This window comes from Macaca thibetana, chromosome 7, assembly GCF_024542745.1.
Source record: "Macaca thibetana thibetana isolate TM-01 chromosome 7, ASM2454274v1, whole genome shotgun sequence".
Lineage (NCBI taxonomy): Eukaryota > Metazoa > Chordata > Mammalia > Primates > Cercopithecidae > Macaca > Macaca thibetana.
In genome coordinates this window covers 124,740,651-124,762,100 of record NC_065584.1, presented here as the reverse complement: position 1 = coordinate 124,762,100, position 21,450 = coordinate 124,740,651, and the positions used below count along the sequence as shown (strand labels likewise).

Genomic DNA, 21,450 nt, shown 5'->3' with positions numbered 1-21,450 from the left:
TTTTTTGTTGAGACAGAGTCTCGCTTTGTCGCCCAGGCTGGGGTGCAGTGGCCGGATCTCAGCTCACTGCAAGCTCTGCCTCCCGGGTTTACGCCATTCTTCTGCCTCAGCCTCCCGAGTAGCCGGGACTACAGGCGCCCGCCACCTCGCCCGGCTAGTTTTTTGTATTTTTTAGTAGAGACGGGGTTTCACCATGTTAGCCAGGATGGTCTCGATCTCCTGACCTCGTGATCCGCCCGTCTCGGCCTCCCAAAGTGCTGGGATTACAGGCTTGAGCCACTGCGCCCGGCCTTTTTTTTTTTTTTGAGATGGAGTCTCATTCTGTTGCCCAGGCTGGAGTGCAGTGGTGCCATCTCAGCTCATTGCAACTTCTGTCTCCCGTACTCAAGTGATTCTCCTGCCTCAGCCTCCCGAGTAGCTGAGATGACAGGTGTGTACCACCACACCAGGTTAATTTTTGTATTTTTACCAGAGACAGGGTTTCACCATGTTGGCCAGGGAGGTCTCGAACTCCTGACCTCAGGTGATCCGCCTGCCTCAGCCTCCCAAAGTGTTGGGATTACAGGCATGAGCCACTGCGCCTAGCCCTTTGTATTCATTTCTAAAATTATTTCTCTTGGTGTTTTTTGGATAATTTATATTGTTATGTCTTCAAGTGCACTACTGGTTTTTTTTTTTTTTCTGCAATGTCTAAACTGTTGTTATTCCATTCAGTGATTTTTCATCTCAGACTTTTTTTTTTTAATTTTAAAGACACTTTTAAATTCTTTATTTTAGAATCGTTATAATTGACAGGAAGTTACAATGATAGTACAGGGAGGTCCTTTGGACTCTTTACCCAGTTTCCCCCAATGGTTTTGTTTCAGTACAATTTTAACAATTTTATTGAGATATAATTAACATTCCATAAACCACATATTTTAAGTGTACAATTTGATAAGTTTAGAAATTACATATACCTGTGAAACCATCACCACAATTAAAATAATAAACACACCCATCCGTCATACCCAAATCATTCCTCCTTCCCCTTGGTACTTCTTCCCATCCTCTTCTTTCTGCCTACCCCACCCACCCCATCATCTCAGACATTTTAGTTTTCGTCTCTAAAATTCAAAGTGGGTATTTAAAAATATATTCCTAGTCTCTACTTAGTACATATGGAATACAGTTATAATAATTCTTTTAATGTCCTTGTCCAGTTCTCACATAGGTGTCAGCTGTGGTGGTTTCAATTGATTTTTCTCCTTATGATGGGTCATAGTTTGCTTGACTGGTAATTTTTTTTTTTTTTTTTTGAGACGGAGTCTTGCGTTGTTGCCCAGGCTGGAGTGCAGTGGCTCAGTCTTGGCTCAGTGCAAGCTCTGCCTCCTGAGTTCACGCCATTCTCCTGCCTCAGCCTCCCAAAGCCTCCCGAGTAGCTGGGACTACAGGCACCCGCCACCACGCCCGGCTAATTTTTTGTATTTTTTAGTAGAGACGGGGTTTCACCGTGTTAGCCAGGATGGTCTTGATCTGCTGACCTTGTGATCTGCCCACCTCGGCCTCCCAAAGTGCTGGGATTACAGGCGTGAGCCACCGCGCCCGACCACATGACTGGTAATTTTTTATTGGAGAATCAGGCACTGTGAATTTTACATTTTTGGGTGCTTGTTAATTTTGGATTTCTGTAAATGTTCTTGGGCTTTGTTCTGGGAGGCAGTTCAGTTACTTAGAAACAGCTTGATTCCTTCAGGTCTCACTTTTGAGATTTGTTAGGTAGGATCTAGCAATGTTTAAACTAGGGCTAATGAATCCCCACTATGAGGCAAGGCCCTTCTGAGAGCTCTGACCAATGCTCCATAAATTATGAGGTTTTCCGATCTGGCTGATGGGGACAGGCACTGTCCAGGCTCTGTGTGACTCCTGGCTACTGTTCCAGCCCATTGTTTCGGGTGGTTCTTTCCTTTGTCTCAAGTGGTTTCTTTACACTTATATGATGAATCATACTCTGTTGAACACTCAATAGGGGCCCTTTGCAGATCCCCAGAATTCTCTATGTATCCACCTTTCTCCTCTCCAGTACCCTGTCCTGAGCACTCTAGCCAGTTGGCTGCTCCAAACTCTCAGCTATCCCCTCACCTCAAAGTCACTTGCTTTGCCTAGGTTCTCCCTCCATGAAATACATCCTCTCAAGCAGTAAACTGGGCAACCGAGGGGTTCACCTTATTTGTTTCTTGCCTCTGAGAGATCACTGTCTTTTGTTACCTCATGTCCAGTGTCTTGAAACTCATTATTTCATGTGTTTTCTGGTTGTTTTAGGCAGGAGGGTAAACTTGGCCCCTGCTCCTCCATCTTGGCTGGAGAGGGAAGTTGTATCTGTACTTTCAGTCTGTTTCTGTTCAAACTGTGGAGCTGCAGATTAAAGTTATTCCATTTTAGGGAAAATGTCCACCATACATCCTACTTGCAAAGGCTATCCTCTCTGTCAAACCTGTGAGCCAAATCTGACCTTCTAACAGGAAAAGTCTGATTTTATTTTTCCATTCAAATCGATGTGCTTAATATGTATCCTGTGTCAACCATCTCACTTTCAGTTTGATTTCTTCTTTATTTCTTTCTTTTTAGAGTTAAGGTCTCGCTCTGTTGCCAGGCTGGAGTGCCATAATGTGATTATGGCTCACTGTAACCTTGAACTCCAGAGTTCGAGTGATACTCTTGCTTCAGCGTCTGGAGTAGCTGGGTCTACAGGCACATATCACCATGCCCAGCTAATTTTTAAAATTATTTTTTGTAGATATGGGATCTTGCTATGTTGCCCAAGCTAGTCTCAAACTCCTGGCCTCAAGCCATGCTCCCACTTCAGTCTTTCAAAAGCACTGGGATTACAAGTATGACCCACTGTGTCTCACCTGAACTTGAATTATTTAAAAAATTTTTATTGTTTTTTCTTTTTTAATATATATATATTTTACAATATAACATGTTCAATGAATTTGAATTTTTTTTTTTTTTTTTTTTTTTTGAGATGGAGTCTCGCTCTGTTGCCCAGGCTGGAGTGCAGTGGTGTGATCTCGGCTCACCGCAAGCTCCGCCTCCCGGGTTCACGCCCTTCTCCTGCCTCAGCCTCCCGAGTAGCTGGGACTACAGGTGCCCACCACCATGCCCGGCTAATTTTTTTGTATTTTTAGTAGAGACGGGGTTTCACCGTGTTAGCCAGGATGGTCTCGATCTCCTGACCTCGTGATCCACCCGCCTCGGCCTCCCAAAGTGTTGGGATTACAGGCGTCAGCCACCACGCCTTGCCTGAATTTGAATTCTTAAATGACGAAGGCACAGAACTGAGCCACAGGGCCGCCCCTGTGAATCTTCTCAAAGAAGCTCTCCAGGCTTTGCTCTTTCGAGGACTTCCTCAAGCAGAGCATTCTCAAGTAGCCCTTTTATTTGTTTTTAACAGCGCAGAGCAAGGTGCCAGAGTAGGATTCAGAATGAGGGAGGGGAGGCAACTGGTGAAAGTGGAAGTGGGGAAGGAGAGCTGTCAGGCCTCTGGCTACTTCTTAGGCCCACCAATATGAGGAGGGGAACATATGGAGAAGGCGGCTCTGGAAATGGATTACTTTAAAACTATCTGTGTCCACCTACCTTCTAGAAAGTCTTCATGTCCTTGTAGGGGAGTGCAAAGCCTCTGACACAAAGTGTGAGAAGCCATTGATGGAGCCATTACTGCTTCCTTCGTTGTAGCAGAAGGGATGGGGAGAGGAGCAGGCAGGAGCGGGGGTAGGTAAGTAGGGGCTTTGGTGCCTTGAAGGTGAAATTTCTATTTGAAGGCTTCAATTTTCTTCATGAAGAATGTATTTTTTTTTTTTTTTTTTGTCCACTGAGGGGTGGGGGAAGTTGAGGGCATCAGATATTTGAGAAGGTGGAGAAAATATAAAAGAGTCGATACAAATAATCAAAACTAGTAGCTAGAATGAATACTAGCTAGGCAGAGCTGAGGCTCCAGTTAAGATAGGTGGCCATGAATTCAAATCTACATCTATCTGCTCAGCTGTGTGATTTTCTTCAGCAGCATTAAAGCTCTTGTTTGTTTGATGGTTGTGGATTTGGTAAAATGCTGATCTTTCCCCTATATTGAGAGAAATGTGAGTAATCACAAAGAGGCCTGATAATAATTATGAGTAATTTATCAAGGCCCTTCCAGGGTTCCTCTGCATAGGGTGGTTTTGGATGGCTAGACATTTACATAGCACATAGTGGCTTTCTTTTGTTTCCCATCTTCCTGGTGAATTGAGCCACAATTTCTTCTCCTAAGCATAAATACCTGCAGACCTTAGTTACAGTCATCCCTGTGAACAAGGGTGAGGGTGGAAAGGGTAAGGAATGTCTGTGTTTCCTATCACCAGGTAAATGGGATCTTGATGCTTGGCATGGGGTCCCAAGAGCTTGCCAATACCCATGTGTATTATCAAAAAATGAGATAATGCCGCCGTCAAAGAAAAGATCAGGGCCGGGTGTAGTGGCTCATACCTGTAATCCCAGCACTTTGGGAGGCTGAGGTGGGTGGATCACAAGGTCAGGAGATCAAGACCATCCTGGCTAAGACGGTGGAACCCTGCCTTTACTAAAGATATGAAAAATTAGCCGGGTGTGGTGGTGAGCGCCTGTAGTCCCAGCTACTCGGGAGGCTGGGACAGGAGAATGGTGTGAACCTGGGAGGCAGAGTTTGCAGTGAGCCGAGATTGTGCCACTGCACTCCAGCCTGGGCGACAGAGTGAGACTCTGTCTCAAAAAAAAAAAAAAAAAAAAAAAAGAAAAGAAAAGATCAGAAACTCTCTGGACAATAGGCAAAGGTTGTAAACCAATGTATCCTCTTTCTTAAAATCTGATTTAAAGCCTTTTTCCCTGTCCTGTCATGCATTGGGAGAAGGACGGAATGAGTTGGAGGGGGCTAGGAAAGTTTGGCTTATAACTCTCTTGAGAAATGTCTTTTTAAAAATTGTCTCAAGCTGTAATATTGCCCGAATATCATGGTATGGGATATGCTATATATCAGTAAAATCTAAGATTCAGCCAATAAAAAATCAATCTGTCTAACATTGTCATTCTAAAAGTCCCCAAATCACCACAGCCATGGAAGTCGTGGAAGCCAAGTTTTCCTATGGTAACAGACTATATCAAGTTTATATATACATAATACATATATATATATATATATTTTTTTTTTTTTTTGGGGGGGGGATGGAGTCTTGCTCTGTCATCCAGGCTGGAGTGCAGTGGCATGATCTCGGCTCACTTCAGCCTCTGCATCCTGGGTTCAAACGATTTTCCTGCCTCAGCCTCCCAGGTAGCTAGGACTACAGGCATCCCCCACCACACCCAGCTAATTTTTGTAGTTTTAGTAGAGACGGGGTTTCACCATGTTGGCCAGGCTAGTCTCAAACTCCTAACCTCCAGTGATCCGCCTGCCTCGGCCTCCCAAAGTACTGGGATTACAGGCATGAGCCACCACGTCCGGCCTCAAGTTGTATTTTAATCACATATAGGATACATACTCGTACTCAGAATGTGAGTTCAAGGATCAGTGGCACAAATAGGGGAAATGACCTCAAGTTCCAAATGAGTGTTAATGTAGTTCTATTAAAGCGTCTGAGTGCGGAGAAATCATTTCTTGAATTTTGCAGGGCAAGCATGACTGCTTTGACTCCTTTTCGTGTGCCTCACAGCGTGCTTATAAGCCATGTCTCCAGGGACATACACTCATTGTAAAGTGCCCCTAATGATAATAAAGTGAAGGATCTGCTGCAACTCAAAGGAAATTGAAAGTGCTTTAAGTTCTACATTCCAAAGTCAGAGCTAGAGAGGCAGGCTGGATTTTCTGCTGATGTGGATTGCCTGCTGTTGGTTTGGGCCACGCTAGGTATGAGGTAATGTTTTAGATCACTGCTGGGTTCTTCTGGGCCTGGCAACATAAAGAACACGTCTAATCAATGCATCAGCTGCTATGGCTCATTCACCTTCCTGCAGTGTTGTGTGGCCACAGCCTGTAAGAATGTGACCCGGAAATCCCCAAGTAGGGCCCTCGGGTGTGCCCGAGTCCCTCATGCCCACCCATCCACCCCTCTGCATTCTAACATTTCAGTGGTTGTGTTCAGGCAAAGTGTCTTCTGCTCATGCTCAGGAGGAAGAGTTCACTTGACCTCCCTGTGGCTCATTGCCCCTGAGGATACCAGGGCTCTCTCAGCCTGGCTGCGTGACAACAGAGGGACACCATTATCAGAGAAACCACGGCTGATGAGCAGCTCTAGGCCAGAGACGCCAAATGCTACCTGGACATGAAGAGAGAGGTCCCAGCAGACCCCCGGGGGACAGGTTTAAATTAGGTTCCAGCCTCCCCTTCCTGGTGTCAGGAGTTACTCATCTTGATTTACTTATCTTGCAAAGGAGCCAAGGTATCCTGCTGTAGCTGCCTACTATCTTCTGTCTCTTCCACAACTCCCATGTCTCTTTTGGGTTTCTGCTCCACTTCTCATGGGCTACTTGGAGTAGGAAGTAGGTTTCAATAATAAAAAAAACTAAATAAAACAAAAACATCATCTGATTTGCCTCCAGCTCTGCCACAGACTATTTGACCCTGGAAAAATCCCTTCCCTTTTCTGACACTCCTCTGTAAAATAGCCTGGATCAGTAGCTTTCATATTGCATTCTGTCAAGCTGCCAGGAGCCTGAAGGGTTCCCCAGGTCCCCGGAGAGGCTGCAGTGGAAAGAGAGGCTGAGCTGACTCCACCCCCAACACCCAGCACCCACCAGAGTAGCTGCTTTTTACCTGTTTTATATATTGTTTTTCCACACAGAGCTTCTTTGAAGAAAGAGTCCTGAGGCTACAAAGTTTGAAAACTGCTGGAATAAGTGATCGCCAAGGCCCCTTCCAGTCTGAGATGCTTGGTCTTCTGAAGCCCAGCTCGTTTTTACTCCTCCAGAAAGCCTTTCTTGTTACCCAGTCCTGGGTACTTGAGCTCCAACAATGATGATGGCAGGCATATGGTGCCATTGGTGAGCCATCCGATGCCTGCGTGTGCATATAAGCTGTCTCCCCAGCTAGAAAGTGAGCTCTTTGAGGGTAGTGTTCAATTTTTCTTCCACACGTCTGTCCCCTTGTAGTATTATATGCAAAGTAGGTGTTCAATAAACGTGTTGATGCCACCTGATGTCATGAGCTCTCACATGGGATAAAACTTCCCCACCAGACTCTGCTTTGAGAAGGAGGAGCCAGTCTTTGGTCTGCTTAACGCTCCACAGAGAGACTTGTCCTTGAAAAGATGGGGACCCTGACCTGGGAAGCAACTCACACACTCCCCAAAGGGCAGGTCTGAGTTCGTGCCTCGACTGGATTTGGCTTCACCTCTTCTGCCCCTCAGTATCTCTTCTGGTGGGGCCTCTTATACACTGTGGCCGTAGAAGAGGCATGGTCCTGAAGCCTGGGAATCAGGTCAGCCAGGACGCCCCAGGGCCAGCAGACATCTCAGCCAGATTCCAGAGGGAGGCACAGGGGAGATGGAGAGGAACTCCTGGGTTTGTTTGGAATACAGCTCTCTCAGGAAGTGGAGGCCCAAAGAGGGTGGCTGGGTTCAGTCAGAGACACCAGAGAAAGCAGATTGGAAGAGGGTGCTCGAGGTGAAAGATCAAGACAGCCATATGCCAATGTCCACAAGGCAGGTAGCCAAGGGGAGACTGGAGGTTGTAGTGGTGGAATGAAACCGCTCTGCCATGTAGTGGCTAAGTGACTTTGAGGTCAGTTCATCTTACTTAGCCTCAATGTCTTTACCTATAAATTGGGGGCAAAAGAACCTGACCAATGTCAGGCTACCCTGTAGTGAAGTAGTGAGATAGATTCCAAGGAGACTAAAATGTGCAGAGATGGAAAGGATTATTATCGTTTATTAACACAGGAGAGCACACGAGCCTGCTTCCAAAGAGGGACTGTCCCGTAATTTAGAGATGCTCCGAGGCTGACCATCCTCCTTCTCCTGCTGCATTCCCAGCAGCCATCTATGGCTGGATTTGGAGAATTTCTGGTCAAACCGGTGAGTATGAGGAGAGCAGGGCAGTTGGGGAGAGAGGCCCCAGCCCAATTCTGCCCAGAGAAGCTCCGGAAAGAGAGGGAAGTGTCCTGATGAAGAGCGTATGAAAGGGGTGAGACTCAGGAGGCTGCGAAGATTCCTGCGGGCTCCTCTGGTCAGTAAGAAACCCTGACAAGATCCCTAGGATGGGGGTCCCTTAGTCTCACTGAAGTTCTTGTAACTTGGGATGGGGGCCAGGTCAGCCTCCTCCGATACCCGAAGCTACACATCCGGCCTTCCCCACTTCTAGAGGAGGGGTTTTAGATGGTGCTGTGGGGGCAGACAAGCCCTCAGCAGGTCACAAGCAGGTCCCCTCCAAAACCCCTCCTGCTGGAATCCTCCAGGTGTGAGGAGTAAGAGCAGACAGATCAAGCCTGGGACATCTGGCAGGGTTTAACATCCACAGCTGGAGGGTGAGACCTCTCCCTGTGGATCTGGAGAAATACCTTCAGGCTCCAGCCTATTGCTGCCCTTGCCTTGTCATCCCTGACAGGGTTCCGTGCCCTGTCTGGCCTCCCCGGGTCCCCCTCAGCTGCTATAGCCCGACGTGTGGGTGCTGGGCCTGCGCAGCCAAACATCTGGCAGGTCTGGCTGGCTATTGGGCAGCACCACAGGGCTGCCATCCCCTGGCCCCCCTCGGCCCTTCCAGGACAAGCTGCTCTGGTGGGAGGCGGGCAATGATGGGTCATACACTGTCTCCCTCAGCGCCAGCCACAGGGTGTCCCGCTTCCCATTGAGCTGGCCCCGCTCAAGGACTGGCTGCCCAGTATCATCCAGGTCATCTGGGGACACACCCACGGAATCTGGTACACGAGCACTGGGCTCAGAGGTGCTTAGGCAGGTCTCATCAGAGACGCTGAGCCCCTCCAGGGTGCTGGCTGAGGAACAGAAGCCATCAGGAGGTTCTGCAGCCTTGGCCTTAGGGGAGTGGGCTGGGGCTTCTGGCGAGGCTGGCAGGGGCTCAGCCTCCTCCCCTTGGGAGTCCTGCCTGGCCCGGGTTTTGGGGCTGGAGCCAGCCTGCTTATAGGGGGAGGAGGTCTGCAGGGCAGGGCACTGGCTGAAGACTGCCTGGTGGTCCAGCAGCAGCTCCCTTGGGGAGGCAGGGGCTGGTGGGGGCCGGGAACAGCAGGGACCATCATGGAGCTGCAGATCCTCAGAGAGTACTGAGGGCCGGTGGGACAGCTTGCTGGTGGCTGTGCTGGTGTCAAAGCTGGGGCTCCGACGCCGTGCCAGGGGCTGTAGCTCATATTGCTCTGAGCAGGTCCCGGGCATCCCTCCAACTGACCCTGGTCGTGGGCGGCCTGCCTTCTCCCCACCAGGGTCCCCAGTACCAGCATCCCATGGTAGGTGAGCACAGGGCCAGAGGATCTGCCCACAGTTCTTCTCTGGCCCGAAGAAACAGCAGAGAGATTGGAAGAAGAAGCTGGCAAAGCCACAACTGACGCATTTGACCATCATGAGGATGATGCCCAGCTTGCGATAAAGCAGCACTGTGGCAGGCAGCATGAGCACGCCGGCCGCAAACAGGGCTGCAGCCCCCACTGCTGTGGCGCAGCTGGTCTGGCGCAGAGAGAAGGCCACACGGCTCAGGCGGTCAGGGTGTGGGCACAGGTGATAGGAGATGCAGTAGTTGACAGTGAAGTCCACTGAGAGGCCCACTGAGGCAGAGAGAAACAGGGCCTCGGCAGTGTTGAGCTGCCACTCGAGGAGAACCAGGAGTCCTACAGTGAGCAGCACGGTGCCTGCCACAGCTGCCACGGAGAACAGGCTGAGGGGAACATTCCAGGTGCCCAGCAGCAGTGTGGCAAAGGCCAGTGCCAAAGCCAGGCCCAGCACCACAGCAGGTTCAGTGCTCAGGCTGTGCTGCAGGCTGTACAGCTCTAGACGGCTAGTGAACCAACCACGGCGCAGGCCTGGAGGTGCCATGCCCAGCTCTGCTGCCAGCCAGTGGCTGACCTCATTGTAGAAGAGTTGGGTCTGGTTGTAGTCCGGACTATTCCGGAAGTTGGTCTGGAATTGCAGGACCAGGGCGGCCAGGCTGCCATGGGCATCAAAGCGGAGTCCCAGGTCCTGGGTGCCATCCGGGCCTTGCTCCAGAGCCATCATTTTCAGGCAGTGCAGGAAAAACTGGGGGGCCCAGGGGAAGTCCGAGTGGCCGCAGCAGAGGTCAGGCCCCAGGCGGGCGCAGCCGGGGCTCTCCATCCAGCGCTGGAGGGTCTCCATGAAACACAGCGTGGGCCAGCCTTCCTGCAGTGTGTCGAAGAAGCTCTGATTCCGGGCCCGGTGGCAGAGTGCCAGCAGCCAGCGCTGGGCCTCAGGGCCACTGGCCGAGAAGGCAGGGTCCCTCACCAGGCTGCTGTTGCTACGAGGGTCCAGAGGGTCGCCAGTGTCCACAGGCAGGACGCCCCACACCAAAACCACGGGCATGTGGCCGCCCTCGCCCTGCGGCAGCTGCTCGAACAGGAACAGCTGGCGATACTCTGCGTCGAAGCGCTCGAAGGGGTGGCTGGGCCGGAAGACCTGGCCGCCGGGCGGCGGCAGCGTGGGCAGCCGCAGGCGCGGGCTGACGCCGGCGATGTAGGCGCCCCCTGCCGCCAGTGCCGCGAACCAGCAGATCCAGATGTAGCGGAACTTGATGACGCCGCAGGGTAGCAGGCGCTGGAAGAGCAGACGCGAGGTGCCGGCCGCCGCCCTCCGCAGGCCCCGGAGCCGCCGGTGCAGCGCCAGCAGCAGCCGCCGAGGCGCGCTGCCCTCCCACCGGCCCCGCGCCCGGCGCACACAGCCGCGCGCCAGGTAGCGCTCGTGGAGCACGGCGGAGGCGGGCAGCCAGACCAGCGTGAGCGCCAGGTGCACCAGCACAGCCGTGCCCATGAAGAGGGCGAGGCAGCGCACGGCCGGCAGGCGGCTCAGGTAGCTGGCGTAGAAGGCCGCGCTCGTGGTGAGGCCGGAGACCAGCAGCAGGTAGCCGAAGTGGTGCATGGTGCGGCCCACGCGCTGCGCCAGCCCCCCCGACGGCAGCTGGCTCTTGCTGAGGCGCCACAGGTCGAAGAAGATGAGCGTGTGGTTGGCGCAGACGCTGCTCAGCAGGAGAAGGGCTGCCAGATTGACGAAGGGAAAGTAGGCCATGCGGAAGGCCACCTGGTAAAGGAAAAAGGCCACCAGCAGTGAGCCCAGCACCCCCAGCAGCACCATGAGCGTGAGGAAGAATGAGCGCAGGTACAGGGCGATGCCGAAAAAGATGGCAGCCAGAGCCAGCAAGGGGTACACTGTGTCCTGGACCAGGAAGTACCTCAGCAGCTCCTGCTTGAGGCCCAGGTCCATGCCAGTGACGGAGGTGTAGTTGTCAGCGAGCCCCCAGGGGGTGGCCAGTCGGTCCAGGTAGATGTCCATCAGGGAAGCACCCTTTGGGGTGGGCAGGAAGAGCAGGCTGTACTTGAGGGAGGGCACTTGGTAGTCAGTGGTCTGGGGACTCAGGAAGTCCCTGTCGAGCAGAAAGTGCAGGAGTTGGTAGATGGCGCTACTCTGGGAGCACTTAGTGGGAACCTGGGCACAGCGTGGGGACTTGTTCTTCCCGGGTCCCAGACAAGAGGGCACCAGGGCACCACTGTGGTAGTAGAGGGCACAGGTCCGAAGCAGGGCCAGTGTGCGGGCTGCGTCAGCTTGGGTAGTGTCCAGGCAGGAGGAGCGGTTGGAGAGCACAGCCAGATAGTTGCCCAGGGACCAGCTGGGGCAGCACTGGTTGGCTGCTGTCCGCTGGCACAGAGCCCCGAAGCTGGTATGGGAGCGGATCTGTAGGGCACACGCAGGAGGAGAGAGCTCAGGGGCAGCCCAAGGGCCCAGGTTTTCCCAGTCCTATACAAGGCTCTCTCACCTCCTTTCACACTGCAGGGCAGGTGCAGAGAGGGGATCTGGACAGCCTGGTGAGACCGGCTTGTCTCCCAGCTGCCTTTGGCTCCTGGCCCAGGTGCCAGCAGCTACATCTTGACTTCATCAAAGAGGAGCCTCAGGGATGCTGCCCGAGGCTTCAGCCTAAGAGACCCTGCTCTAAGGGTCCCTGTAGGTCATACATCCCAACTCCACGAGGCCTGAGCTAGGAGTAAAAGTGGAGGTAGCAGCCACAGATAGAACAGGGCCAAAGGTCCAAGGATCTGAAGCAAGCAATGGGAAAAGTGGAGACCAAAACATTCCGGGTTCAGAGTCACTGCCAAACCCCAGCTCCTGTCTGTCCACTGCACCGCTTAAACCCTCTTAGGGCCAGGGCTGTTTCTTTTTCAAATCTCATGCCTCTTTTTTTCTTCTTTCCTGTTGTTGACATCACAACAGCTGATGTAGTACAGAGAGCACTGGCCTGGGAGTCAGAGGCCCTTGCTCTGCCACTAACTGGCCGCGTAACCTTGGGCCTGAGATCATGGTGACAACACAGTAACACTTATTGAGAGATTACTATTGCCAGTCATTATGCTGCATTTTTTTCAAATTCTATCTCATTTAACTGTCACAACATCCCTGTGAGGAAAGTACTTTTATTTTCCCCATTTAACGCTGATGTAGCCTGAGGGACTGAGACGTTAAGAAACATGCCTGAAGTCATACAGCAAGACAACCTTAGAGCTGGCCTTGAATTCAGGCATCTGACTCTAGAACACATGTTCTTAACCAGTCTTTTGGTACTTAGAATATCCTCGTGTGAAGTGGGGGGCTGGGCTACTGCGTGGTTTTCACACCGTTTTTAGCAGCAAACCTTTCTTCAGATGTTATTGTGTATGATTCTCCAGTTAGCATAATTGGATTGGCACTGCTCAGGTTGATGGGGACTGAGGCCTTGAAGCCCACAGTCTCAGCTCCCTGGGCCAGGGCCTCCTCACCCACTCTGGAGGGCCCTTTCAGGACCTTTTGGAAACTCCCAGTCCCTGCATGGGCTCGCTTCCAGCACTTCTATCTTGGCTCTTCTAAAAACAGCCGACTCTTCTTTTCCCACCCCAACCTGGAGCCTCTCAGCAGGGTTGGAATAATTTTCTAAGCAGGGAATGCTCTTCCCCAGTCCACCCCCTGGCAGTCCTGGCTCAGCTGTATTTCCTTGGGATCAGTTCCCTCATGTCCTTAGTTCCCCCCAAACCCCTGACACCTCCCCAGCCAGCTCACCTGGTCCTGTTCCATGCGACACATGGAATGGATGGCATGCAGGTTCCATAGGCTGCCCGAGGAGGTGGACATGAACACCAGCTTTGCATAGCTCTTCTCTGCAACACACCCCCCCCCCCCACCCAGAGCTCAGTCCTTTGGCCCCAGGTCCTGGGCCCTCCAAAGGGAAGATGCTTACTCAGGGCCACATGAAGTTCAGATTCTCAGGCATCTCAAGCCTATGCATGAACTGCCTGATCCTGTCCCTGTGCCTCACCCCAACCCAGCTTGACCCTGTCTGGCTGGAGCATCTGAGAACTCCCTCATCCTCCCAGCTGTAACCTGGCTTCCTTGGCTTGACTGTGGCCAGCTGGCCACCTTCCCTTTCTGTCTGCCCAGATTTGTTCTGGGCCTGCCTGTCCTACTTGGTGGGGTGGGGACCACTATTAAAACCAGGAACTGGCCAGGCTGCAGCTTACCAGGGGGGCCACAGAAGAAGTTCTCTTGCCTTCTGTCCTCCAGGGGCTCCACCATTCTGCGAGGTCGAACAATGCTCTCCTGGGCACTGCCTCTGGGTACAGGCCTCAGAGTGTTGTGGGAGCTCGAGCTGAAGTGGAGAGAATATCTATGCCAGGCACCGTTAGGGTCGGAAGACTCAGAGGAGGCCAGAGACCACTCCCCAGGAAGTCCTGGCAAGCCCCTCTGACCTGCCTTGGGGTGAGTCACCCAATGTCCCCTTCCTGGAGATCTCATTCTTCCCTCTCCTACCCACAATGAAAAGATGAGAGCCTGTTACCTGTTCAGCTCAAGGTCTGGGGAAAGGAAAAGCAGCTTCCTGGGGCCCGTGAGGGCTTGTAGTGCTCTCCAGACCACTAACTTGCTCCCAATGTCCGTGTCCCGTGGCTCAAAGCCCTGCAGGGAGGAGGGTGGAGAAGAACAGGTGGGCAGGGTAGGAGTTCTCCATCTGGGTGCTTCTCAGCTCTGCCCCTTTGACTCCTTAGAGCAGGGCAGGCCAGCCTACCTGCCTAAATTGTAGATGTGAGTCTGAACTTTATAGCATCTCCCCAACTCTCTCTGGAGGTCAAGAGCCTACCGTGGCTACCCTATCCCCAGGCCACCATGGCTACCCTACCTCCAACTTTCTGCCCCAGGCTGGGCTGAGGTGGCCAGGCCTGGGGACCCCATCCCACCCCTTGGCTCCTCACCAGCAAAGGCTTGGAGAAGTCGGGCAGCCGGGCCCCCAGCAATCCAGCCAGGGTGCAGAGGAAGATGGCAGCCAGACACAGCATCAGCACGGCCACTGGCCACTCAGCAATCAGCTGGGAATAGCTGGGAAAGAGGGAGGAGCCCACATGAGTTGGGTGTGGCAGCAAGGGGTGCTGAGCTCAGGCTCCACCCTGAAGGGGTGCTAGATAGAGCAGAGAGCACGTGGAACAGGGCTAAACTGGGCAGCAGCCTGGTCACCCCTAGAGGTCCAGGGAAGGCCCAGGCCTACCTCTTTGGCATCTGGAAGGCTCGTTCCTGCCTGTGGAAGAGAAGAAAAGATGCTCGCTTGCCAGAGTCCTCTTGCAGGGCGTGTTTCGGGGGTGGAGGTGGGGTGGGAGTGGGTGGGTGAGGGATAACCGATGGTATTAACCCTTTTAGCACTTTGCCACTCCCAAGTTCCAACCCTTACTTCCTACTGCATTGGGTTAACTCCTAAGAAAGGAGTCTAGAGCCCCGGGGGTCTGCCCCACTCTTAAGCCCCACCCCATTTTCCAGTGGCAGCTGGCAGGCTGCTGGACCCCTCCTTACCTGACACTGACCACATGGTGCTGCACAGCGGGTGGCTTCCAGGTCCCATCACGCTGTGAGGGGGCTGGGGAAGGGCTGAGGCTGGAGCCGTGGGAGCAGAGAGCTGCCCGATCCCCAAGTCCTGGCAGGGAACTGCCCCCCTGGTATTCCTGCAGTGCCTGGGGATAGGCGAAGTGGGCAGGGGCCAAGGGGCTGGATGGACCCACAGGCTGGAGGGTGGAAGTTGTTGGTGGGGGTCCCGAAGAATTGGAAGGGTCCTCCAGGGGGCAGCTGTGGAGGGAGCAGCTTCTCTCTGGGCTTGCCTCAGGGGCCACAGCCTTGGTCTGGGTGCTAGGAAAAGAGGAGGCAGGCAAGATTGGGGTGGGGGATGGTGGTGGGCCACCCCATGCCCCAGCATTATTCAGTTCAGTAAGACAAGGGGACAGGGACTCAGGGTTGATTTATTAGTAGTCCTGGGGGAGCAGTGAGAGGTGAGGAGGCTGGGGGCTCGAAGTCTGTGCCCTCAGCCTACCTCATGGAGACCATTATCTCATTCACTCATTTTCCACACTGTCAAAAAACAATTGGCAGGCTGCTACATGCTAGGCCCTGTGCTAGACGCTGAATGTGCTTTCACATATATGATTTTTTTTTTTTGAGACGGAGTCTTGCTCTGTTGCCTAGGCTGGAGTGCAGTGGCGTGATCTTGGCTCACTGCAACCTCTGCCTTCTGGGTTCAAGCCATTCTCCTGCCTCAGCCTCCCAAGTAGCTGGGACTACAGGCACCCACCACCATGACTGGCTATTTTATTTTTATTTTTAGTAGAGACGAGGTTTCACCGTGTTAGCCAGGATGGTCTCGATCTCCTGACTTCATGATCCACCCGCCTCGGCCTCCCAAAGTGCTGGGATTACAGACGTGAGCCACTGTGCCCGGCCGATCTTACTCACTCCTTACAAAAACCTCACAAAGGAGGTATTTTCTTCAACTGATAGATTTGAAATCAGGTTCAGTGACAGACAAGCTGGTGCTCGAACCCAGTTCTTCTGACTTACAGTCCTGTGCTCTTTGTGTGGCAGTCGTCTGCTCTTTCTCTTGCCAGACAGATTATTGAGCACGTGCTGCTGCACTCCTATTCCCATCTTAGAGCCTTGGAACTTTCTCTTCCCTCTGCCTGGGTTGCTCATCCCCCAGATAATTGCATGGCCCTCTTTTTTATTCTGGTCTTGTTTCAACTAGTACTTCCTCAGAGAAGCCTTTCCTGACTACTCTCTCTGAAATAGTCACCCACCAGCTCTCAATCTCCCTACCTTGCTTTATATTTTTTTCATAGCATTTGTTGCAATTGAATATTATATTATAGCGTCGTCATGTTTATTACCTGTCTTTCATGTGGAATGTGAGTGCTGGGAGAACAGAGGCCTATTGCATTTGTTCATCTCCATATCACCAGTGCCTTGAATAGTGCCTTGCACACAGAAGGCGTCCTGGAAATGTTTGTTGAATGAGTGCTAGGCTGGCTGCTAATAGTGGTGCTAGGATGAAGAAGACCTGGTCCTTGCCCTCTAGGCACTCACAGTAGTTGGGAGATGTGAACAGACCAACATGTTGAATGCTGTGAGTGGGGAAGTCACAGAGGGCTGAGGGAACTCAGAGAGGGCCCAACTTTGATAGGGGGTCGGGTGGTCGGGGAAAGTTTGTGGAAGCAACTGCTATCCTTCCACCTACCCTGTCATGGGCCATGCACGGAGCAGAAGATTTGCTTTGTAAGGATGTGCACGGTTGGGAGAGGGAGTTGGGACACCCCTTCACCCCAAGGAACTTGCCAGAAAACAGCCGTGGAGTCTTCTCCCAAAATTACTCATCAGGGCAATACTCCGTGCGTGTGCGCAACCCCACTCCTTGGGTATAGGGAGAGGTGGAGTCTCAACCCCAGTGGCAGGACTGCAGACCCAGATTAGGAAAAGATGGCCACAGAACAGAGTGCCCAGGGCCATGGGGAGTTCCCAGAGGGATTCTGGGCTGGTTAGCCTTGCAGAGCCCTGTCTCCTTCTCCCCTGCCTCTGCCTGGCTCACCCAGCCTGCTCGCCAGAGTTTGCGTAGCTCCCAAGGAGAGCCAGACCTATGCGGAGCCAACCCTGGCTTCCAGTCCTGGCTGCTGCACTGCTGAAGGGGCTGTGAGCCGTAGTCCCAGCCTCAGTGGCAGATGGGCATTGCCCACAGGGGCTGAGTTCAGCCCAGAGACCGAGAAGAGGAACTAGGAAGGAAAAACGTGCTCTTTCTTTCTTTCCCAGAAGGATGGCAGGCTGGCCCAGCAGTGCAGGAGAGAATGACCCTCATGCTGAGGGTGAAATGGGGGAGCAGTGGAGGTGGGCTCCTGACTCGATCACCTTTTGGCTCTGGGGACTTGGGAAAGACACACAATTCTTGGAGCATTGGCATCCTTGTCTGTTGAAAATATGAGATAATGCCCACCTCTTGGGTTTGGTGTGGGAATTAACTGATGTAACATATGTGAGGTTCTTGGCACAGAGTCTGTCATGTAGAAGACACGTTTGCTTTCCTGCCCCTTCCCACGGTCAGTGCAGCAGGGAGCATATACTTTTAGAAGTGTGTTTGTATTTACAATTTGTCCTCTTTTGGTACCTCAGATAATATATCTCTGTTTTAGAACTTCCCACACCTTGAGAATCTCACTACATATATAAATACTTTCCTTTTTGTTATCCAAAAGCTGTATCAAAATTTGATCTCATGATTTTAATCACTGATACTTATTTTTTACAAACTCAACATCTAGGAAAATAGGAATTTGACCAAAGTTGTTCTAAAGCAAGACCTCAGATGACTCCATAAAGTTAATAATGTAAGCAGCCAGTGTCTTGGCAGATCCCTGTGGGCCAGTGAGAAGGTGGATAAGTGGCCTAGGTTGTGTGTGTAAGTGTGGACATCGACTTCTTTAAGATGTTAAATTCTGCAGGTTTTTCTTGACCACCTGTCCTGTGCTTTAGCATTGTCCTTGCTCTGGGTTGGGTCCTAGAGGCCTAAAGATGACCCATTGGCCTCGGTCTCCCTCTTCAGAGCAGAGCTTGCCTTCTAGGGGTCAGGAGAGTGGGGCAGCCTGGGTGAAAGTGGGAGGCCTGTTCCAGCTGCCCATGGCCTTAGATAACTGATCACTGGGCTTGTCTTAGGAGTCAGGGCCCCACTTGGAGTGTCGGTTTCTTTTGCATTAGGGGAAGCCAGCATTCCAGAGGATACTGGAGAAGAGTGGGTGCACTCTTGGTTACCCAGTTTGCTAAAACCTCCTAAGTCCACCGTTTTCCTTAGCTGGCTCTTGTTCAAGGGGAATCTTAGCCTCCACCGCTGGTTTGCTTCTGCTGGAGTCTCCCTGGCCCCAGCTCCTTCTCTTTAACTCCTACTATTCCTCTTCAGGGACCTAGGATCAGCTGCCCCCAGTCTCACTCTTTCTGACTGTGCCCACCATTATCAATGTGGCAGAGTTTGAAACCTTCCATATTCTGACTGCTGTAGAGCCAGGACTTTTCTTCAAATCTCCCAATGAGAAAAGCCGACCTCCACTCTTCTCAGAATAAAAGCTTTCTCCTGTCACCTCCTGCTGCCCTCTGCCCTTAGGAGGCTCAGTAATAATAGGAGTTAAATACCCCAGGGCTACACAGGGTTTTTTTATTCTCACTCCCTCAGTTCCATGACCCTCACTGGGATAAGTAACTTCCTAGGCTGCCTGCCTGCGCCTGCAGGCCTGTACGTCAAGTGAGTAGGGCAGGCAGGGGCATGGAAAGTGGGGATGCAGGCCTCACTGAAGAGGCCAACATCCCAGCAATCAGGGCCTGACTGACAGGGTCCCAGACACAGAGACCCAGCCTGGAAGCCCCATAAGGGGCAAGTGTATATTGCATTAACTATGCCCCCAACCCCACAGACACACAGCCATGTCAACCTCAATGTGATCCCACAGAGTGGCCAGGACAGATGGGGGAGCAGCTCATATCACTAGGAAAATAAAAAGGTAATTTTAAAAACACAGTGTGAACTGTTTCAAATTCCTCTCTAGCCAGTGTGTTGGTAAGGATGTGCACATATGTGCATGTTGTGTGCGTGAGTTATTCACTGTATATCTATCCCCAGAGTGCTACTCAGCAGGAGCACTTTTGTGTTTCTTGAATACGTAAGCAAGTCCCTATGCCCGATTAGTGTCCATGGTCTCTGGAGAAGTCCAGAGAGGGGCCAGAGGCCCCAGGGAGTTTCTGAAAGAGAGCAAGTGGATCCTATGCCCAGGGGAAATGAGACTGGACACGGCTGATCCTTGGCAAGATATCCAAGACAGCAAATGACTCTCCTGCCCCTTCTAAGGATGCTTCTGGCCCCAGGCCCCCGCTCTGTCTTGTCACTGCTCCATCCCTGGTCTCTTTGATCAGGCCATAGTCCCAGGCAGGTCCCTGGTCTGGTGAATACACCCATCCTGTGTCTCACCCTCTTGAAGTCTTTGTGACTTTCAGACTGAAGAGTGGCTAAATCTATCCAGGCTAATGTGTTAACAATAAAGGGAAGAAAACATTTCTCTGTACTTGTGGGGCTTTCTCTTCCTCTGGGGTACAGAATGTACATTCTAACTGGGGTAGTCTGGAGACGATGTGTCCACCTCTGCTATTACTATCAAGGAATTCCTTTTATTTCAGTCCAGGCAGGAAAGAGGCAGTGTCATGTCAGAGGAGGGATTCTGGGGGAGGCAGAGCCAGGCAGGGCACAGAAATTGCGCCATATTGCTACCTAGCTGGGCTGTTCCCTCACACATATGGTGGAGGAAGGGAGAGGAGAGGTACAGAGATCTGGGTCCTCAGCAGGAAGGTGTCCCTCCTGTCCCACCAGTCTGGGGCTCCTCCAGGGGTGGTACAGGCCAGCGGCCTGAGCACCAAAGCCTTCACATTTTAGTGGCTCCAGCCAGTGTGGCTGCCACATGCAGGGACTGGAACCCACACGTGCACAGCTGGGGGCCATGCAGGGCAGGCAAGCGACTGATGGTGACAAAGACAGTCCCTGACGTGCCTGCCGAATGTCTGCCTTCCCCAGGACACCCGCCTTGGCGAGCCTCCCATCCACGATTCACGCACACCTTCATGCACACTGGCACGCTGAAACCCGGACTGAGGTTGCTGCGGGCTTGGGGCTTCCGGAGAAGACGCAGGGGCAGGGCCTAGAAGGAGAGGCCGGAGGAGCCAGGGAGTCTTGGCGTTAGAGGAGGGGTAGGAGCCGTGGGTGGGGCAGGTTCCCTAAGCGGGGAGGGCGATGGGGACTGACACTAGGGGGTGTCAGGGAACGAGGAAATTGACCCGGCAGGATGAGGGCGTGGCGAGGGGGGCCTGGAGCTTGGCGACCCCGGGAAGGGGCTCCGGGAGGGTCTGGGGAATTAATGGGGCAACATATGGCGGCTACTGGGGATACCTGGGGCGGGGAGGGTCTGGGAGGGTCTGTGATCTGGGTCTGCGGAGCGGTCCGCCCTACCTGTCCGGGGAGCCGCCGTCTGGGGCCAAGGGCTCCCCCTCGGGCCGTTGCTCCCCTTCCGGACCCGAGCTGGGAGCCGGACCGCTGCCGCCGCTGCTGCTGCTGCTGTCACCGTCCATGCCCGTGGGCGGCACCGCTGTCCGGGCGCTGGTGCTGAAGCCGCGGCGGCGGCGGCGGCGGCGGCGGCGGCGGCGGCTGCGGTAGCGGGCTCGTGCGCATGCGTCGGCTCCGAGCGGGCCGGTCGCTGGGCGGGGCGAGGAGGAGCCCAGCCAATGGGCGCGGGGCCGCGGCGGGAGCCGAGAGCGCTGTGTCTAAGATCGCGGGGCTGCGGGTGTGAGCGCCCCTCTGCTCCCGCCAGGCCTGAGAGCCGCCGGTAGGAGTCAGGCCGTCCAACGCTTCCTAGCGGCCTCGGCCTTCCCGTAAGGAACCAGGGAGCGCGACTCATGCAGAGATCCTCACAAATCGAATCGCAGACCCTTCCAGCCGGATAGAGGGCGAGCTCTACGCCCGCACTTCACGCTGGACGCCCCGGGTCGAGAGGCGGGCGGCTTCAGGCCTGCGAGGTTCCCGGCTCGCTCAGCGTTCTCCTCCCCTCCCCAGTGGGGCGAGGCATCAGCTTGGGTCTTTCTTCCCATTCTTCTGGACCTCGACTTGGAACTGAATGTGCACCCCTCAGATGTGAATCCCTGACTCCATTATTCAAGTGCGGAGTCTGGTGGAGCGGGGGTGGGGGGAAGAAGAGAGGCACTCAGATCATCCCCAGATCTTTCTCTTTCTTTTTTAAGATTTAAAAGGTTTATAAAGCAAACAAATCACAGTAGGCTAAGGTTAATTTTTGATTCAGAGGGTACATGTGCAGGTTTGTTATAAGGGTATATTGAATGATCCCAGATCCTTTTTTATAGTCACCCCTGTCCCCCCACCTCAGCCTAGGAGGTG

General features: G+C 53.0%; 1 protein-coding gene and 1 long non-coding RNA gene across 2 annotated transcripts in view; both read right to left on the bottom strand.

Annotated features, from left to right (window-relative positions):
• Positions 1 to 1,213: 1,213 nt before the first annotated feature.
• The window catches only part of LOC126959903 (uncharacterized), a 134,835-nt gene continuing 114,598 nt past the window's right edge, over positions 1,214 to 21,450 (bottom strand). The window contains exon 2 of the long non-coding RNA XR_007727664.1: positions 1,214 to 1,523. This is a non-coding gene — a long non-coding RNA (uncharacterized LOC126959903). The remainder of the gene's footprint in view (positions 1,524 to 21,450) is intronic.
• On the bottom strand, positions 7,887 to 20,712 carry DISP2 (dispatched RND transporter family member 2). Its single transcript, XM_050799376.1, has 8 exons — positions 20,512 to 20,712; positions 15,012 to 15,341; positions 14,713 to 14,742; positions 14,423 to 14,546; positions 14,014 to 14,129; positions 13,697 to 13,824; positions 13,239 to 13,336; positions 7,887 to 11,885 (listed from the first exon to the last, which is right to left on the bottom strand). Exons 1-8 carry the CDS (start codon positions 20,628 to 20,630, stop codon positions 8,625 to 8,627), a joined length of 4,206 nt encoding a protein of 1,401 aa, XP_050655333.1. The 5' UTR covers positions 20,631 to 20,712; the 3' UTR covers positions 7,887 to 8,624.

Excerpts from the sequence above, each read along its gene's own strand:
- DISP2 (XM_050799376.1), bottom strand. The coding sequence starts at position 20,630 with ATGGACGGTGACAGCAGCAGCAGCAGCGGCGGCAGCGGTCCGGCTCCC. Across the intron at positions 15,342-20,511 it reads GACGGCGGCTCCCCGGACAG|CACCCAGACCAAGGCTGTGG; the intron begins GTAGGGCGGACC and ends CTCTTTTCCTAG. Across the intron at positions 13,825-14,013 it reads CCAGACCTTGAGCTGAACAG|CTCGAGCTCCCACAACACTC; the intron begins GTAACAGGCTCT and ends TCTCCACTTCAG.